Source organism: Equus caballus, chromosome 11, assembly GCF_041296265.1.
Source record: "Equus caballus isolate H_3958 breed thoroughbred chromosome 11, TB-T2T, whole genome shotgun sequence".
Taxonomy (NCBI): Eukaryota; Metazoa; Chordata; class Mammalia; order Perissodactyla; family Equidae; genus Equus; species Equus caballus.
Window position 1 is genome coordinate 31500253 of NC_091694.1, and position 18224 is coordinate 31518476.

The window sequence follows — 18224 nt, forward strand, 5'->3', positions numbered from 1 at the left end:
TTCATCTCCCCTCTTCTCTCTCACTCCTAGAATAACATCTGACAATTATATCTCTGATTTCAAGCAGTAGGAAATAAATTTACATTTTACATGGTGCTCCAGTACATACATGGCTACATGTAAATTGTTTCACAAAGCAAACTTAAATTTACTGGATATGGTATACCTTTTTTTTTTTTTTAAGCAAGATTAGCCCTGAGCTAACATCTGCTGCCAATCCTCCTCTTTTTGCTGAGGAAGACTGGCCCTGAGCTAACATCCATGCCCATCTTTCTCTATTTTATATGTGGGACGCCTGCCACAGCATGGCTTGACAAGTGGGGCTACTCTTAGCAATTTTCAAATATAAAATACAGTATTATTAACTATAGTCACCATGCCGTACTTACATCCCCATGACTTACTTATTTTATAACTGGAGTACCTTTTGATCCCCTTCACCCATTTCACCCACCCACTACCCCCGCCTCTCTCTGGCAACCACCAATCTGTTCTCTGTAGCCATGACTTCAATTTTTTCATTTTTCTTTAGAGTCCACACATAAGTGAAACCATACAGTATTTGTCTTTCTCTAACTCATTTCACTTAGCATAATGCCCTCAAGGTCCATCCATGTTGTTGCAAATGGCAAGATTTCGTTATTTTTTATGGCTGAACTACATACATACACACACACACACACACATATATACACACACCACATTTCCTTTATCCATTCACCCATTTATGGACACCTGGCTATTGCAAATAATGCTGTAATGAACATGGTGGGGAGCGCAGATATCTTTTCAAGTTAGTGTTTTCATTTTCTTCAGTTAAATACCCAAAAGTGGAATTGCTGGATCATACGGTAGTTCTATTTTTAATTTTTTGAGGAACCTCCATGCTGTTTTCCACAGTGGCCGCACCAATTTACATTCCCAGCAACAGTGCATAAGGGTTCACTTTTATCCATATCCTCACCAACACTTGTGTCATCTTTTTTTTTTTGAGGAAGATTAGCCCTGAGCTAACATCCGTGCCCATCTTCCTCTACTTTATATGTGGGATGCCTTCCACAGCATGGCTTGTCAAGCAGTACCATGTCCACACCCAGGATCTGAACTGGTGAACCCCAGGCCGCCAAAGCGGAATGTGCGCACTTAACTGCTACGCCACCGGACCAGCTCCTATATCTCGTCTTTTTGATATAGCCATTCTAACAGGTGTGATAGCTCATTGTGATTTTGATTTGCATCTCCCTGACAATGAGTGATGCTGAGCATCTTTTCATGTATCTGTTGGTGTTTACTAGTTATCTTAATTTGTTTTCCAAACCTCGGAAAGAAAATGTGCTCCACAAGAGCCCCAGGGCCAAGATCCCATTAGTGACGTTAATCTCACTCTTTCTGGAGTAATATTCCACATTACAAATCAACAAATCCACATTTTAATGCACATCAATGACTTAAAACTGGACGGCATCTTCAGCGGTCCAAAGCTCCCAGATCCAACGAACTCCCCTGGACTAAACTTTGCAACACCAGACTCTTTAGTCAAGGCAAACCTTCTCGTCCAGAAAATTTTACTCTCTCAATGATCATAAAACAAGACAGCGATCTGCAATGCTCTGCTAAACATGATGACTCAGCATGGAAGTTTAGTTCAATATGATTTTATTTAAAAATCTGCAAGGCTGAAGGAGGGATCGGATCTTTTGTTAAAAGAAAGCAATTTTCACAGTATATATTTAGCCATTTTAGTTTCGTGTTGAATAGTCACAGAAAAGGAAGTTTCTGTTCAAGATCTGCCCTCCAGCACACTCAGCCAGGTGCCTGGGATCTTGTAGCAAGAAAACACGTCCCCAGCTCTGAACTCACAGGAAGTCCTCTCAGCCAGGTGGAACACCACTTCTTCCCCAGGCACACACTCGAGCTCTGACTTTCACCGCTCGACACAGGGCCCTGAGAAGGCTTAATTTTAAAGTTGAGAAAGATGTAAAAGGATTCCTTAACTCACTGCCTGCCACAAATCCAACTACCTGTCAATTCTTGCCAATTACAAGTATAAAATACTTGAAATTTATAAGCTGTCCCACATTTAATGGAACAACTCAAATGTTAAAAAATTATGTCAAGTAACATGCTTTCATATTTTAAAATGTTACTTAAGAAAACTTACTGAGACAAGATATGCAGCACTTTCTAGTACTCGGTATTAGAAACTCCTACTGATGACGGCTACTTGATGGTCAAAAAAAAATTAAAAAAGAGAAGAAACCATACATATTGGTATCTAACAATGCCTGCAGGGAATGTCATATTTTAAATTTTGTTACTAAAATTAAACCTGAAAAAAAATGGGGAGGAAGCTACAAAAGCAACACCCACATTATTTTAAATGATGAGGTAGATTTTTTCCTATGCAGTAAAGTGAAGAGAACAAAAAATGCATACAACTTTCAAATCTTTTTTTTTTTTAAAGTTCAGGTTATAGCCACTTTCACAAACAAGACATTTATAGACCACGAGGTGGAGAGGCCGTCCTCAGGCAAGCTCTGTACTTGATGCGTTACTCGGAGATTCAACAATCAGCCTTGGATCAATCAACTCTCTCCAAAAAACACTGATCTGAGGAAAAAGACAAAGTATTCAGTTTAGAGACTTTATTTTGAGGTCACACAGGTTTTCATCAGTTAAAAACTTCAGTCAAGTAAATTTCCATTCGTGCAGAATGGTTGAAGACTCAGAATAATTTGCGTTCCAGTAAACTGAGTTCAATCAGGTATAAGAACTTGTTTACCTAGAAGGCAGCTAAATTTTTCATTAAACATAATCCATCTTTCTTTGATTTAGAGCAGATGTGGTTATGGCAGCTGCTTACAAAAGGGTCAGAAGGATTTGCCCAACAAGCCTCTGTGGACAGGCGGCCCGGACCTCTCGGGAGGCAGATGTGGCCCAGAGGGTTATCAGCAGACGGTGACGCCCTTTAGTGCAGCTCTGTAGTTCCTCTCTAGTGCTGCCTAAACACAGGAGGTACTTCACATTTTAACAAGAGAAAGCAAAGTCCTAACACTTGGCCATACGGATGAATAATGAGGGCCACCTAGTGTCAAAAAAGGTTAGTACAGGCTCCACTTGAGGCCTCTGTTTCCTAAGGCACAGAGAGGAAAGCCTCCAAGGTTTAATTTTCCAAGGTAGTTTCCAAGAATACATTTCAACAAAAAAGTGGGGCTGCATATATCACAAATACAGACGCACAGGAGACTGGGCCAAATCTGCTGATACTACCACAGACCCTAAAAATGTGTTTTCGGAATAAATCCTTGAGTGTCATCTATCCTAAAGACAAAGCAAAACACGCAGTCTGGTTAGGTTTTCTACAAGTTTATATTTCAGATAAAATAAGAGTGTGCAATACTAAAACTTAGAGAATAATGTTTATAACACTTCAAATATAAACACCTTAAGAGGAAGTATTTTCTTAAATATAAATTCTTTTTACTTTAATGCTGGCATAGCCCAATGAGCCAGCCATTGCCAGCATCTCTGGAAGTCTGGCTACCTAAAAAAGCTCCAAACCATATACTTCCTAAAATGGCAATTTAAGGATTTAAACAAAGTCAAAAGACAGAATCATCATTTTACGTCATTCTTCAAAGCTCTATGCCGTTGTTAAGTCCGAACTGTGGTAACATTTAGGGGGGAGTAGTGACTGCAAGGAAACACAATGGAGATTTCTAAAGGGGCTGTTAATGTCCTATTTCTTGATCTGCATGCTGCTTACATGGGTATGTTCATTTGTGAAAATCATTCAAGCTATACCCTTATGGGAACTGTTCTGAATGTATATGTCAATAAAAAAGTTTTCAAAATAGTTACTCTTTTCTACTGAAACTCTTATATGACTACGATTCTATGCAACTTTATACTCTTAAAAAAGAGTTTGTTATTTGTGCATCTTGTCCTGTAGGCTCTTGGAGGTCCCAGATGGCACCCTAACTTGGCACTTGGCACTGTTCTTGTCACCCTGCAGGCAGGACAGAGATCCCCAGGGCCTAGATCCTTTATGACTTTAATACAGACAGTTCAGTAAGCTACAACATCACCTTCCAGACCACCAGTAACCAGTCGAGAGAGCAAGCAATCCCAAGAAGAGAAGTGCACCTACCCTCTTCTCCTGCATCACAGCGTACTCCACTACCTCAGTTCCATTTTCATTGTGATAAACCAAATCAAATTTCCCAGGTTCTTTCATGGCTGAAACCAGACGGTAGGGAGCAGAGACAATAAGTCATTTCCCAGTAGTGAAAATGTTCCTCTTCAGGGAATTTATGTCATTAGAAAAACAAGCACAAACAAACTGTCCCTTGATGTGGAGGCTGGGTACGCACACGAAAGCACGGAGTGCTCAGGAAGAAGAGCCTCAGAAAACCCTGCACCAGCAGATGGGAGCTTCTGAGCCACTTATCAGAGACAATCTTTCCTTCATCAAAAAGAAATGAGGGGCTGCCCCGTGGCTGAGTGGTTAAGTTCACACACTCCGCTTCGGCGGCCCAGGGTTTCACCGGTTCACACCCTGGGCGTGGACATGGCACCACTCGTCAGGCCATGATGAGGCGGCGTCCCACATGCCACAACTAGAAAGACCCACAACTAAAATATACAATTATGTACTGGGGGGATTTGGGGAGAAAAAGCAAAAAGAAACAAGCTTGATACACTATCACTGGTACTCCCAGAAAAGAATGTGTAACCACAAGATAATCCAAAAAGATAATTGATGTTTCAACAGGGGAAGGTAGTATGAATTCTGCAAAATACTTATATCTTGCTCTGTTCTCAGAAATTATACATGCTTACTACTTGGTAATACACTGGTCCTCGCTTTGCACGGTAATGTGGGGCCATAAAAATGACCACACAGCCTGAAATCATACAAAACAATGTTAATATTATCAATGGGAAAATTATGGTTGCCTGACAATCTTCAAAAATTTCTGTCAAAACATTGAAACTTTTAGTGTACAGAAAAATGAAAAAATAGTAAAACTAATAGTTAAGGAGTGCACTGTAATTTTTTTTTTAAAGATTGGCACCTGAGTTAACAACTGTTGCCAGTCTTTTGTTTTATTTGTCCTTCTGCTTCTCTCCAAAGCCCCCCAGTACATGGTTGCATATTCTAGGAGTGAGTGCCTCTGGTTGTGCCATGTGGGATGCCACCTCAGCATGGCCTGACGAGTGGTGCCATGTCCGCACCCAGGATCCAAACCTGCGAAACCGTGGGCCACTGAAGCGGAGCGCATGAACTTCACCACTCGGCCATGGGGCGGGCCCTACACTGTAATTTAAAACACTAGAAATGCTGAGAATTAAAGAGTCCTATTTCTTGTAAGAAATGTATCAAGGGTAGTTTGAACAGTGCTTGCCTTCTTGTCATGTAACAATACAGAGTGAGAATTTCTTCTATGCTTTGCAGAACTGTCATACTCCTTTCTAAGTTTGGGTCAGCTTCCAATATTTTGTCCTTTGAGCATTTAATGTCATGAAATAGCTCTGAGAGTTTGTTTCTTTTTCACAATTTTGTGAAGGTTTTTTTGCTGATGTCACTTCCGGGACATGGTCATTCCTTTAGTCACAACCACTTTCCTCACTTGTGTCAGGAAGTTCACACAAACCAGTGTCAACACTCCCATGGTTAAGTATTTCTTCTATAATTCCACTGAAATTCCATTTGGATGTCACTTCCAGCATGTTCGCTTTTTGTTTCTTTATTGTGCTTTCATCTTTGTTGATCCACTCCCTATTTAAATTACCTATTTTTGTAAAATGTCATGTGAATTTATCACTGAGAGACACGGAGGCAGCACAACCATATATTTTGCTGTGTGTATGGGAACTGAGTAACAGAGGCATACTGACCAATCACCAAGAGACTCTGAAAGAAGTGATGTGATTGGTCACGGGTCATGATGGGCATCAGTTATTTACATAGTGACTTATGGACTGAAGAGCTAGCAACACGTTATGCAATTACTCACAGTTAACAGTTATCATACCCAATGTCACTGGGAGACTGGTGTTATTGAACTAACGCATGGTAACTGAAGTTCATGTATATCAGAACCATGCAAAGTGAGGACTACCAGTATTTCTACATAGCACAGACAAAGCCATTTCTTGATGCCCCAAATAAAGAAAGTTCTAATTGAAAGTCATCACTGTCAATCACCCAACAAGCAGTGATCAGGCTGTGTCCATGGAATCTGACTAGGGACAAACTTCTCCGTCCACGATTCCTAAGAAGGAGGGTTTCTTCAAAGGAAACCTAATCAGAAGAAGGCTGGAAAACCAGTGTAAGTTATGTCTAACCATAAAGGGACTTTGTGGAAGAATCCTTTGACTGATTTCTGTGTGCTGGAGTTTTGAATCTTTTATCCATTACCTTATTTAAACACAAACAGAAGATAATTAATTGCCATAGAGTCTGCTAAAGAAAAAGGGATCTCCCTCGCTCTCTGGCCAGGGACCACTACAACATTACCCAAGTTAAGCCATATGCAGTAAAAGCCTTCTTATGCCAGGATTTCAGAAGCAATGACGGGTGGAGTGAATCACAGATAAAGCAAGGAACCATTTAAAATAATGTGGAAGAGTGTGTATACACATACACTTTAGACATTTTATTTTGACTTAACCCACAGAAGCAGGTGCATTGTGCATTTGCCAATCTTTTGAAATAGAGCTGAGTCGGTCTGATGAGTCCAAGGACTAGAGCTGTCCTTTTATAAACCATATCCTTAATGTGTGTCTGTGATTTCCACATTTCCAGTTTTGAGTTTTTTTAAGTGATACAAGAATACAAAAACTAGCAAGGTAATCTAAGTGCAGAATCTTTCCAGATTTTTACCGAATTCCTCCCAATCTCTTATAGCTGACCCACCCACACATAGTTCAACAGCAAATATTTTAGTTAACACTCCTGAGTCAGCATTCAACTTAAGTTTCATAGAAATAATTCTTTTTGTAATCAATTTTCATCAGTTCATGTAATTTTTATGAAGTTACATAATTACACTAATAAGAACAACTGGCCTAATAGCTTTGGGAACAAATCCAACAACTCTTAGCAGACACACAACTCCACTAGTGGGAGGGAGCCCAGGCCCCCAGGCTGCCTTGTGCTGACAGAGGGAGTGGAGAGCACCAGTTAATCGCGGGGCCAATGAAGACAGCAGCTCCTGCGTATAAAAGCTATTTAGAAACCAATTTAGATATGAAGAGCCTAAATTTTCAAATTCTTTTCTAGAAGACTCACCAGGTAAGGATGAAAGAATTTCTATATCTACTTGCTGGGTCTCTGGATTGTGGCTTAATATTTTTCCTTCCTTTCAAAAATAAAAGTCCAAGTCAAAAATCATCATGTGAAACATTGTGAATATACTAAAACTACTGAACTATACACTTTAAAATACTTAAAATGGTGAATTTTATGTTACGTGCATTTTATCTCAATAAAAAAATTTAAAAATAAATCAATATGTAGGGGAAATAAAACTCTCACACACCAAGCCAAAATCCCCTGATCTAAACCATCCCAAGGTCAGGTACACACAACCAGGGACCACCCCGATAGGCAAAAGCCTGCTAGTCATTCAAGCTAGCCAACCTTACCCCATTTCCCCCACCCTGTCTTGCCTGCCCGAGAAAACCCCAATACAGGCTCTGGCCCAGGCTTTCTCCTCCCTCCTGCTTCTGCCTCCTGACCACACCCAGGTGCTTTCCCCCGTGGTGCTGCTCAATGTGGCATTCCCCTTCTCTCAGCACACACAAGTAAGAAACTCCTCTTTCAATAGCATTGACTCTCTGTATCATCACTCAGTCACCTCCATAAATTAAAATCCCACAGGTACAAATGAGACAGCGTCAGGGGCTGAGGAGACTACATCTCTTGAAGATAGATTTGACTTTTGAAGACAACCTTAGTGATGAAGCCGGTGCTCAAGCTGGATAACAGCACTTGAGGCCAAAGCAAAAAAGAGCAATTGATTTTTCACTCTTAAAATGGTTTTGAAAGCACTTTCAAAAAAGTTCTAAAAATACCCAGAAAGAAAGTAAGCAAATAGCTTGTCAAGGTAATCACTATGATGAGCACTATTTAATATGCATTTAAAAACATCAGTATCATCTAGAATCACAACTTGTAGAGGCTGTGGCTGTATCAATTCTATATTTATTTCCATTTCCTCACATATCACAGATTTAAATTAGTTATCTATGGTAGCGTGACAAAACATCCTGGTTTGCCCACGACACATCTGTTTACACATCTTTTCAGTATAATTATTAATATGATATTAACCCTTTTCACTCACAAGTGTCCTGCTGAGATGATAAATTATATGGTCACCCATATTAAAGGGGCTAAGAAGATGAAAAATATGATAAAACACCAATTACCCAGAAGTAACTGACCAGGCCCTCCACAAACTGATTCTTCTCCTAGGCTGCTTTTGAAAAAAGGTTCTCACCAAGATTTTAAAAGTCTTCCAAGGTATCAACTCAGATTAAATCAAATCTCCTCGTACTTTATATTGCTATATTAACATTACCAATTATTACTTTTTAAAAATGTACTTACATTCTGTATATTACATCAAAATAAGAAAGTATGCATTTTAACAAGATTTTCAACAAAATTTTGAATGAGTGAAAAAGGGAAGGAAACACGTAATTCTGTAATCCCATTGACTGAGTCAAGCTTTTACTGAGCTGTTATAAAGCTCATATGCCAATATGAAGTCTCATATAGACACTAAGTGAGTAAATGCCAAGGATAGTATTTGTGAATTACCTGTGGTTAACTGTTCAGGTAAAAGAAACCATATTAGACCATAATAACCAGTAGTAATTCACAAATATAGAAAATAGATTCCTGTGATGAAAACAGTCAAACTTTCTGGCTGAGAGCTATTCTTTTCTTTCAAAGTTTAGGATCATGGAGGAGGGGTACTCAAATAAGTCTCTATGTCTAAGCTGATTAGAAAAAAGTGACTAAAAAAATTAAACTCGTCATTCTCATTCTACAATCTTCCCAAGTCTAAGGAATATACCACTGGGAGACCACACAGGGATACTACTAAAAAATTTACATTTTGACGTTTTCCATTTCTACTTTACAACATTCTTTACTCAAAAAAATCTATATTATCCACATTAGCAGTATTAAATATGACTTTAGCTTCTTTAATACACTGACACAACTATTTTCAAATAAACAGCCTTACCTTGTAGTCAGACACATCCGGAGAATAATCAGATGTTAGTTCCAAAAGCTAAAAAAGAAGAAAAAACCCACAAATTCACAAGCCCTGTAGCTCCTCTCTCCAACCCCCGAGAAAACATGCAGTGTTGGGGTGCCCACTCCACCACTCGGGGAGCCCTGACATGAACCTATGGTAAAACAGGGGTTCCAGTGGGAGAGGTTTCTCTGGGTTTTGGGGGCTTTCTGGTGATATGTATAGCCTTCTTTCATTGAGCCTTGCTAGGTCCTAGACACCAGGCTAAGCCATTTTTATTCATTCACAAAGCAAACACTGAGATAGGCAAGAGAACATGAAAGATATGATCTGGAAAGGTTTTTTAAAAATATATTTAACCTGATCTGCTAATGAGTAAGCTCATTTGGAGGGGGAATAATCTTTTTTGTTGTTGTTTGAAAACATACCTTAAATGCAATCTTTTCTCCAACTTGAGGGGCAGCTGCTAACAGCGGTAACAGACTGTAGTCCTTCTTGTGTGTCTCTACTGGATTCTGAAAAACAGTATTAGTCGTGTGACTTTGTAACCGGTGAGAAACTGGGAACCCATGACATCAACTCCAGACACACGACGTGGGGTAAATTCACAATAAATAATACTTGCCTGGATAATAGTAGATGAGTTTGTTATCATTTCATTTAATTGCTGCTGCTTCTGATATTCAGCGTTTCTATTTAAAACACAGGAAACAGCATGCCCTCGTCCTCGGCCTCTCCCCCGCATGCCCCGACCCCGAGCTCCCTTCCAAGAAAGAAAGTCCTCTCCTCTACCCCAACCTCTTCCCATACTGGTGGGGAGAGTCACGTTGGGAGGAGGCCCAGCAGCCTGCCTGCCAGCATTTGAGTCAGAGTGTTTCCATCCAGTAGCATGTGGAGTCTGTGCTAATGGCCCTGGACCTGGACAACCCCTTCCTGCAAAGAGGCCTACTGTCTTCAAGAGACCTGCAGCCCGCTCCGGGGTGCTCTTTGACAACACACACTGGTCCTCTGAATCTGAACTAGAGTCTGAACTAGAAGATGATGTTCTGGTGGTCTTGCCCTTGGTGGGGGTAGAGTTAAACGCAGTTTTTATATTCGGTTTGTTGGCAGCTGTCTTTTTTGTAGAGGGTATTCCCTTTGATAACTCAGTGGATATTTTCTCTGAGGAATTTCTGACCTCCACGATGACATTGCTGAGACCATCACTGGTTGATTCATGATAAGACTCAGACTCTGAGGAGGAACTGGGACTGTCTTTTGCACGAACGTCCACGGCACCTTTCCTTTTGGATTTAACAGTGCTGTTTCTGGCAGGAGAATGTTTTGGAGGACTATGCTTCTGGATGGGCCATTCCTTCACTGTCTGTGCTTTAGAAGACCTGGGATTCTTTGCTTGTTTTTTATATTCACATTTCTCCTTTTTCTTTGGTGATTTTCTTTTGGTCTCTTCATCATCATCATCCACTAGACCACATGTGGCTTTGTTTTTCCTCTTGTTTTTTTTCCTCACACTCTCATTTGTGACAGCTTTTGATTCTAGATCCAGGGTCCTCTCATTGTCATTGTTCTCTTGCCTCTTCCAATGCTTCTTTGAGTCTCTGTAACCTAGTTCGGTTTCTTCATCCTCCTCCAACTTAAATGCCCGCTTCTTTGCTTTTCTAGGTAATGAATGAGTACCGTCACCATTACTGACTATTACAGGATTCTCAGCAACTCCTCTCTCTTCTAATTTAACTCTATCAAAAGAATAAGAGAGAAAGCCAGGGTGAGTAATTCATAAGCATGTCTCCAGGACGTGGTTACATACTGAGATGACTGCCAACTGTCACTACCATCAGGCAACGAACAAACGTCATCACTTAAGAACAAAAGACTCTTTTCAACAAAATAGCCTAAATGACATAACTTATGGTCAACTTTCAAATGACTAGTTTTATTTATTGAATATCTACTGCATCCCAAACATTTTCCATACATTTTCTCTAATCTAAACACCACCAGGAAGTAGGCGTCTTTCATTTTAAAATAGATCACAAAATTACAGTTCAGACAAGTAACTTGCCCAAGACGCACAGCTAATAAGCAGCAGAAATGAGATTCAAACCTCAGTCTGTCTAACTTCAAAGCTCACAATCTGGGGCCGGCCCCGTGGCCAAGTGGTTAAGTTTGCGTGCTCCACTTCTGCAGCCCAGAGTTTTGCGGGTTCGAATCCTGGGCACGGACATGGCACCGCTCATCAGACCACACTGAGGTGGCGTCCGATATGCCACAACTAGAAGGACCCACAACTAAAAAAAAATACACAACTATGTACCAGGGGGCTTTGGGGAGAAAAAAAGGAAAAACAAAATCTTTAAAAAAAAAAAAAAAAGCTCACCATCCTTCCACTATATTATGTTGCCTACCCCAAATGGTAATAATGCTAAGTATCTATTTCTGTTTTGAAATGTGGGCTGCTTTTTTTGAAATCAGATTTCATTTTTATTTTGGTTAAATTAAATAGGAAACTACTGAATAATTCATGTTCTCTGGGGTAGTGATAGCCATTGTAAAATTCCATATTTTGTGATTATTAATTTAATGTGTCAACCTGACTGGGCCATTGGGTGCCCAGTTATTTGCTTAAACGCTGTTCTGGGTATGTCTGTGAGGGTGCTTCTGGATGAGATTAACATTTGCATTGGTACACTAAGTAAAGCAGACTGCCTTTCCCAATGTGGGTGGGCCTCACCCAATCCGCTGAAGGCCTGAATAGAATAAAATAAAAGACTGAGCAAGGGAGAATTTGCTCTCTCTCCCTAACTACCTTTGAGCTGGGACATGGGTCTTCTGCCTTTGGACTCAGACCAGAACTAGAACTTAAACACCATCAACTCTTCTGGTTCTCAGGCCTTCAGACTCGGACTATAACTTTATCATTGGCTCTCCTAGGTCTCCAGCTTGCCGACTGCAGATCTTGGGACTTCTCAGCCTCCATTATCTCATAAGCCAATTCCTTCCAATAAATCTCATATCTCTATCTATATAGCTACCTATATCATCTCCTATTACTTCTGTTTCTCTGCAGAGCTCTGACTAATACACACTCCATCCAAAATGGTTACACTATAGTAAAGGAATTCTGTTCTTCCATGAACTGGCAATGGCTAATTCTAACACATGCGGCCCAATGACAGAAAGCTGAGTGTTTCCAACGTCAAGCACACGTTGGGTACTTAAAAATGTCTGCTAAAAACACACATTACACTTTCAGTACATTTATATCCAGCCATATTTTTCACCAAGTTTTTTCAGTGACCAGGGAAAGATGTACACAATCCTATTTGAAAATAAAGTACAATTGATTAATAAGAAGTTATAAGCATTCTTTCAATTTTTTCAAGGTATAGTAATCCTGTGGAGTTATCTCAATGTGGTAATTGAAAAAATTCCTCAATTATTCTTCAGAATACACAAATACACAGACACCTACAAGTCAAGGTAACATAAAGCTACTGATATCGAGAGAAATAAAACTCTGACAGAGCAGGGATTTAAGTTATAAAAACACACTACCCTCTGTTTCCAGCTGTGGACCTCAGCATCTAGCAGGAAGGAAGTAATTCTTAAACTGGCAAAAGCTAGCTGGGCATCCCGTGAATCTAAAAACTTCTGGGAACTTCCAGAATATTGGATCGTTCTCTGACATTCTTGACCCATTTGTTTTCACTTGTAGCAATGCTATGATTCAAGTTACAATTCTGAAACAACCAATTAGGACCAAACTTTCCACCATATATTGTTGGCATACATACAGACTGCACAAGTTTTCTGGGGGCCAATTTGACAGTATCTATCAAATTTTAACATTTGACCAAGGAATACCTCTTCTAGGAATGTATCCTACTGAATCATTACCCAAGTACACAAAAATATACAATATTCATTACAGAAGTATGTAACAGTGAAAAACAGAAAACAACTACCATGGTCTGAAGGTTTGTGTCCCCCCCAGTTCATATGTTGAAATCCTAACCCTCAAGGTGATGGTGTTAGGAAGTGGGGCCTTTGGGAAGTGACTAGGTCATGAGGGTGGAGCCCTCATGAACGGAATTAGTGCTCCTACAAAAGAGACCCCACAGAGCTCCCTACTCCCCTTCACCACGTGAGGACACAATGAGAAAGTGCCATCTGTGAACCAGAGAGCGAGCCCCGACCACACACTGAATCTGCTGGCACCTTGATCTTGCACTCCTGAGCCTCTAGAACTATGAAAAACAAATTTCTGTTGTTTATAAGCCACCCAGTTTATGGTATTTTCGTTATAGCAGCTCAAATGAACTAAGAAATCCTAAAATGCCCATTAATAAGGGGCTGGTTAAATGAACTGACATGATCATACAAAGGAGTACTGTATGGCATTTAAAAAGAATATACATCACATACTGTATATACTAAAATGAAGGATATCCACAATATGTCAGGTAGAAAAGTGAGGTGCAGGACAATATGTATATTATGATGACATGTGTATTTAAAAGTATAAGTACTTATTTTGCACTTGTATGGAAAGGATCTGGAAAGATATGCCCCAAACATAACTGAGGATACTTCCAGAGAGTGGGATGTGGGAAGAGAAATAAGGAACTTTTTTACTTTGAAGAATTTTGAAATACAATGTCTTTAACAATAAACATTTTTTTGTTTTTGTTTTAAAAAAAAGAATGGGAAGGGACCACAAATAAATGTTCCAGAATGAAAGCAGCCCAGGCCTAACTTCCACTGGTCTCTGTTTACCCATAGGCATTAGACAAACATGTTCCTCAATGAGAGAGAACAGCTCTCAGTATTTTGTAGCCTAGAAACCACTAGCATGCTGTGAACAATATTCACTGTCAAGAGACCCAGAGCTGCACAAAGATCAGCAATCTTAATGGCAGGTATCGTCTCTGGCACTCAAGGTTTCAGGAAACCAAACTACCCTCAGCCTGCTTCAGACACTTTGTCTTCTTAACTCCCATGACCAGCCCTCACAGACACGTCAGCCCTCACAGGCAACATGAGCCCTCACAGACATGTCAGCCCTCTCAGGCAACGTCAGCCCTCACTGGCAACGTCAGCCCTCACTGGCAACAGCCCTCACAGACACGTCAGCCCTCAGAGACAACGTCAGCCCTCACAGACAACGTCAGCCCTCTCAGGCAACGTCAGCCCTCACAGACATGTCAGCCCTCTCAGGCAACGTCAGCCCTCACTGGCAACGTCAGCCCTCACAGACAACGTCAGCCCTCACAGACAACGTCAGCCCTCTCAGACAACGTCAGCCCTCACTGGCAACGTCAGCCCTCACAGACAACGTCAGCCCTCTCAGGCAACGTCAGCCCTCACAGGCAACGTCAGCCCTCACAGGCAACGTCAGCCCTCACTGGCAACGTCAGCCCTCACTGGCAACGTCAGCCCTCACTGGCAACGTCAGCCCTCACTGGCAACGTCAGCCCTCACAGGCAACGTCAGCCCTCACAGGCAACGTCAGCCCTCACTGGCAACGTCAGCCCTCTCAGGCAACGTCAGCCCTCACTGGCAACGTCAGCCCTCACAGACAACGTCAGCCCTCTCAGGCAACGTCAGCCCTCACTGGCAACGTCAGCCCTCACAGACAACGTCAGCCCTCTCAGGCAACGTCAGCCCTCACTGGCAACGTCAGCCCTCACTGGCAACGTCAGCCCTCACAGGCAACGTCAGCCCTCACTGGCAACGTCAGCCCTCACTGGCAACGTCAGCCCTCACTGGCAACGTCAGCCCTCTCAGACAACGTCAGCCCTCACAGACACATGAGACCTCACAGGCAACATCAGCCCTCACAGGCAACGTCAGCCCTCACAGACATGTCAGCCCTCACAGACACTTCAGAGGGGCTTGACTGGCTAGCCAAGGAGCTACTCATTACAGTAATATGAAATGAGAATCCATTACTAAAATTAATCAAGTATTAAGTGCCACAGAGAGTCAAAAGAGTGAAAGAGAGAACACCTCTCGTTTCCTCACAGAATGACTTAACAGAGAGACCTCCACTCCACCTGGTCGCTCTCCCAAACAGCTGCTGCGGCCAGGCCTCTGTGGAGCCCTCTTCAGGGGGCGTTATGGGCTGAATTATGTCCCCTAAAAATTCATATGTTGAAGCCCTGACCCCCAGTACCTCAGAAGGTGACGGTGCTTAGAGACAAGGCTTTGGAAGAGATGATAAAATTAAGATGAGGCCATTAGGGTGGGCCCTAATCCAATCTGACTGGTGTCCTTCTAAGAGAGGAAATTGGGACACACACAGAGACACTAGGAAAGCCTGCGCACAGAGAAAAGCTCATGTGAGGACACAGTGAAAAGGGAGCCATCTGCAAGGCAAGGAGAGAGGCCGCCGAAAAAAACGAAACCTCCCAACACCTTCATCTTGGGAATGGGCTGTGGGGAAATGGCCATGGCACACAAGCACAGAGACGCCTCTTGAAGCTCTGGGGTTATTTCAAGATTCCCCCAACCTCGCTCCACCTTTCCCCATTAGGCTTCTCTTGGTACTCCCAGCAAGCCCCACAGAATCCTTCTGCTGGTCGGACTGTCTCTTTACCAAGTCAGGCTGGCTTCCGCCTCCACGAGGCCGTCCAACGTTTCCTACCCATTCTTCAAGGCACAGCTAAATTCCCCGACCATTTGTGTTCCGCGATGATCTCTCCTTTCTCGACCATCTTCTGCACATAGCAGCATAACCTAGTATAATTATCCAGTCTGACTGCCAGCCTCACACAACAGAATATACAGAAGCATGAAACTAGTTATTTTTGGCTGCTCCAACAATACTAGGTACCTTTGAGAAAAGAGAACACGTTTTCTTCTGTTCTGACAAAAGTGAGTCTGTCAAGGGAAGACAGAAAATGACTGGGGGAACAGGAAACCACAAAAACATATAAAACTTTTCCAGGTTCAATTTTTTCCTAAGATCTGTATCATTTACCACTGAAGCCAGCCACAGAGGTATTTCTTGCCATAGGGAACCATGCATTTGAAATGTTTAGTAGGAATTCTGCCTGCCATTGTGCTGTATGTATTTCTTATGACAGCTCCCATAGTTTGCTTTCGACATTAAGTTCATTATAAAGAGTATGATGCCCAAATGATTCACTGATTGAAGGATAACTGCAGTTAGCTAGCAGCATGTTATTAATTCATTAGGCAAGGGATAGTTCAGAAAGTAAACTTCATATTACAATTGTAATATTTAAATAGTCCCTAAACTGCAGAGAGAATGGAGATCCACTTCACAGTCAATAAAAAGGAAAAAGAACTCTTTGAAAATCGGACTATTTCAGATTGTCATTAGAAACAGCTAAACAATATTAATAAATCCTACATTCCTGATTTTAAGAGAGAGCGATACACACACTCTCAAAGAGGTAGTAATTGTTCCAATTAAATTCCCTGATGTTCTGAAGAAATCTTAAGAATCGGACATGCTCTGGGGAAAGGAATATTCCACAAAGGGCAAGCAAGAGGAAGTAGCCTGATTCATAGCTCTAGAATTTATTCACTGTAGCTGAAGTTTTACAAAGGAGCCCTGAAGAAATCAGTCCAAGATACGAATCCGAACTGAAATGATCATGTCTTATTTTATTGGGACAAATCAACCACACACGGACGACTCATACCACAATTGCTCCTCTAGACTCATTTCAGTATTATTTTTAAAAATTTCCACAAGCATATTTAAAACTATTTTGTTTCGCAATTCACAACCCAAAAAGTCCCGCACACCTATTTAAGCGAACCACAAAACGCCCAAGTGGGACACAGAATGACACCCACCAGAAGTCTCAGGGAATCTCGCAGGAGCATAAGGGCGAGCAACCTGCCCTTATGCGGAAAACAGGACTGTTTCTGCTTGCTTGGGTCTCCCGCCCCTGACCCCGCCAGCCGCCAGGGGAAGGCCGGGTCGCAGGCACACCTGCCTCCTGCGCACCTCACACAGCGCCTGGCTAAGAGATGGCTTCCTACATCAAGCGTTAAGAAACATCGGCCCTACCCACACACAAGATCGGGGTTTTTCCAAGTTTGGTCCACCAACCAGCCGCACCAGAAGCATCCCGAGGACGGATGCTCCTTACCATGCAGATTCCGGAGCCCCATACCTGCCTAGACCTATCAGAATCTCTGGGTTCACAAATGTGCAGTTTGACAACCCCACCCCACGCCCACCCCTCCCCCTCCCCCTCCCCCTCCCCCTCCCCCACTCCCTCCCGGTCTCCCGGCCCCGAGGCGCCCCGGGGCGTGCGCAGGCGCGTCCCCGGCCCGCCGCGCGCGCACCTGAGGCAGTCGTTGTCTCGCACCAGGCGCGCGCTCTCGGTGGGGGGCAAGAGCCCCCCCTCCAAGTAGAGGCCCAGGAGGGCCCCAGAACTGAAGCCGAAGCGCTGGCGAATGAGACTAATGAGATCCGTGACCACTCGGCATCTGTTCAAGTCGACCAGAAGCCAGAAGGCAGTGCAGTGCGGCGTGGCTGGCGGTGGGTAATCAAATTGAAGCCGTAGCCTAACCGTCTCGGAGGCTGCCATCTTGCTCGATGCTCAACGGAAGCCGAGAGGCACCAGAGGGCTACGGAGAGGCGTGCTCGGGCGGCCCGCCCCCTGGAGCCTGTTGACGTCTGCCACCTGTCGGTGGCAAGTGGCTACTACAGGCTGCGTGAATGGCAAGAACGCGGGGCCGGGTTGACGCAAATTCAATTCTCTTCACGACAAGGCTAGGGAAGCGTGTAAATGAAATGCCTTTATCCGTTTCCTGCTGAGCAGTGTCCGAATTTAGGCAACTCTCTGGTTTTGAAGTGCTTGTTAGCACTTCTCAGCAATGATCTTCTAGGATATTTGCTTATATACCTAATTTCAAAACACACTAACTCCCCATACAATTAGTTAACAAAATTTTTCGTCA

At 42.5% G+C, this 18224-nt stretch overlaps 1 protein-coding gene across 4 annotated transcripts; it reads right to left on the reverse strand.

The window, feature by feature from the left end:
* Positions 1-1639: 1639 nt before the first annotated feature.
* Positions 1640-17941, reverse strand: COIL (coilin). 4 transcript variants are annotated; one of them, XM_001500383.6, is made up of 7 exons: positions 17607-17941; positions 9904-11014; positions 9707-9793; positions 9267-9314; positions 7298-7367; positions 4151-4239; positions 1640-2610 (listed from the first exon to the last, which is right to left on the reverse strand). In XM_001500383.6, the coding sequence occupies exons 1-7, from the start codon at positions 17849-17851 to the stop codon at positions 2527-2529; spliced, it is 1734 nt and encodes a 577-aa protein (XP_001500433.2). In that variant the 5' UTR covers positions 17852-17941; the 3' UTR covers positions 1640-2526. The 4 variants fall into 4 exon arrangements, with proteins under 4 accessions (XP_001500433.2, XP_023508602.1, XP_023508603.1 ...); XM_023652834.2 differs by lacking the exon at positions 17607-17941 and adding an exon at positions 17326-17535; XM_023652835.2 differs by lacking the exon at positions 4151-4239.
* Positions 17942-18224: the final 283 nt, after the last annotated feature.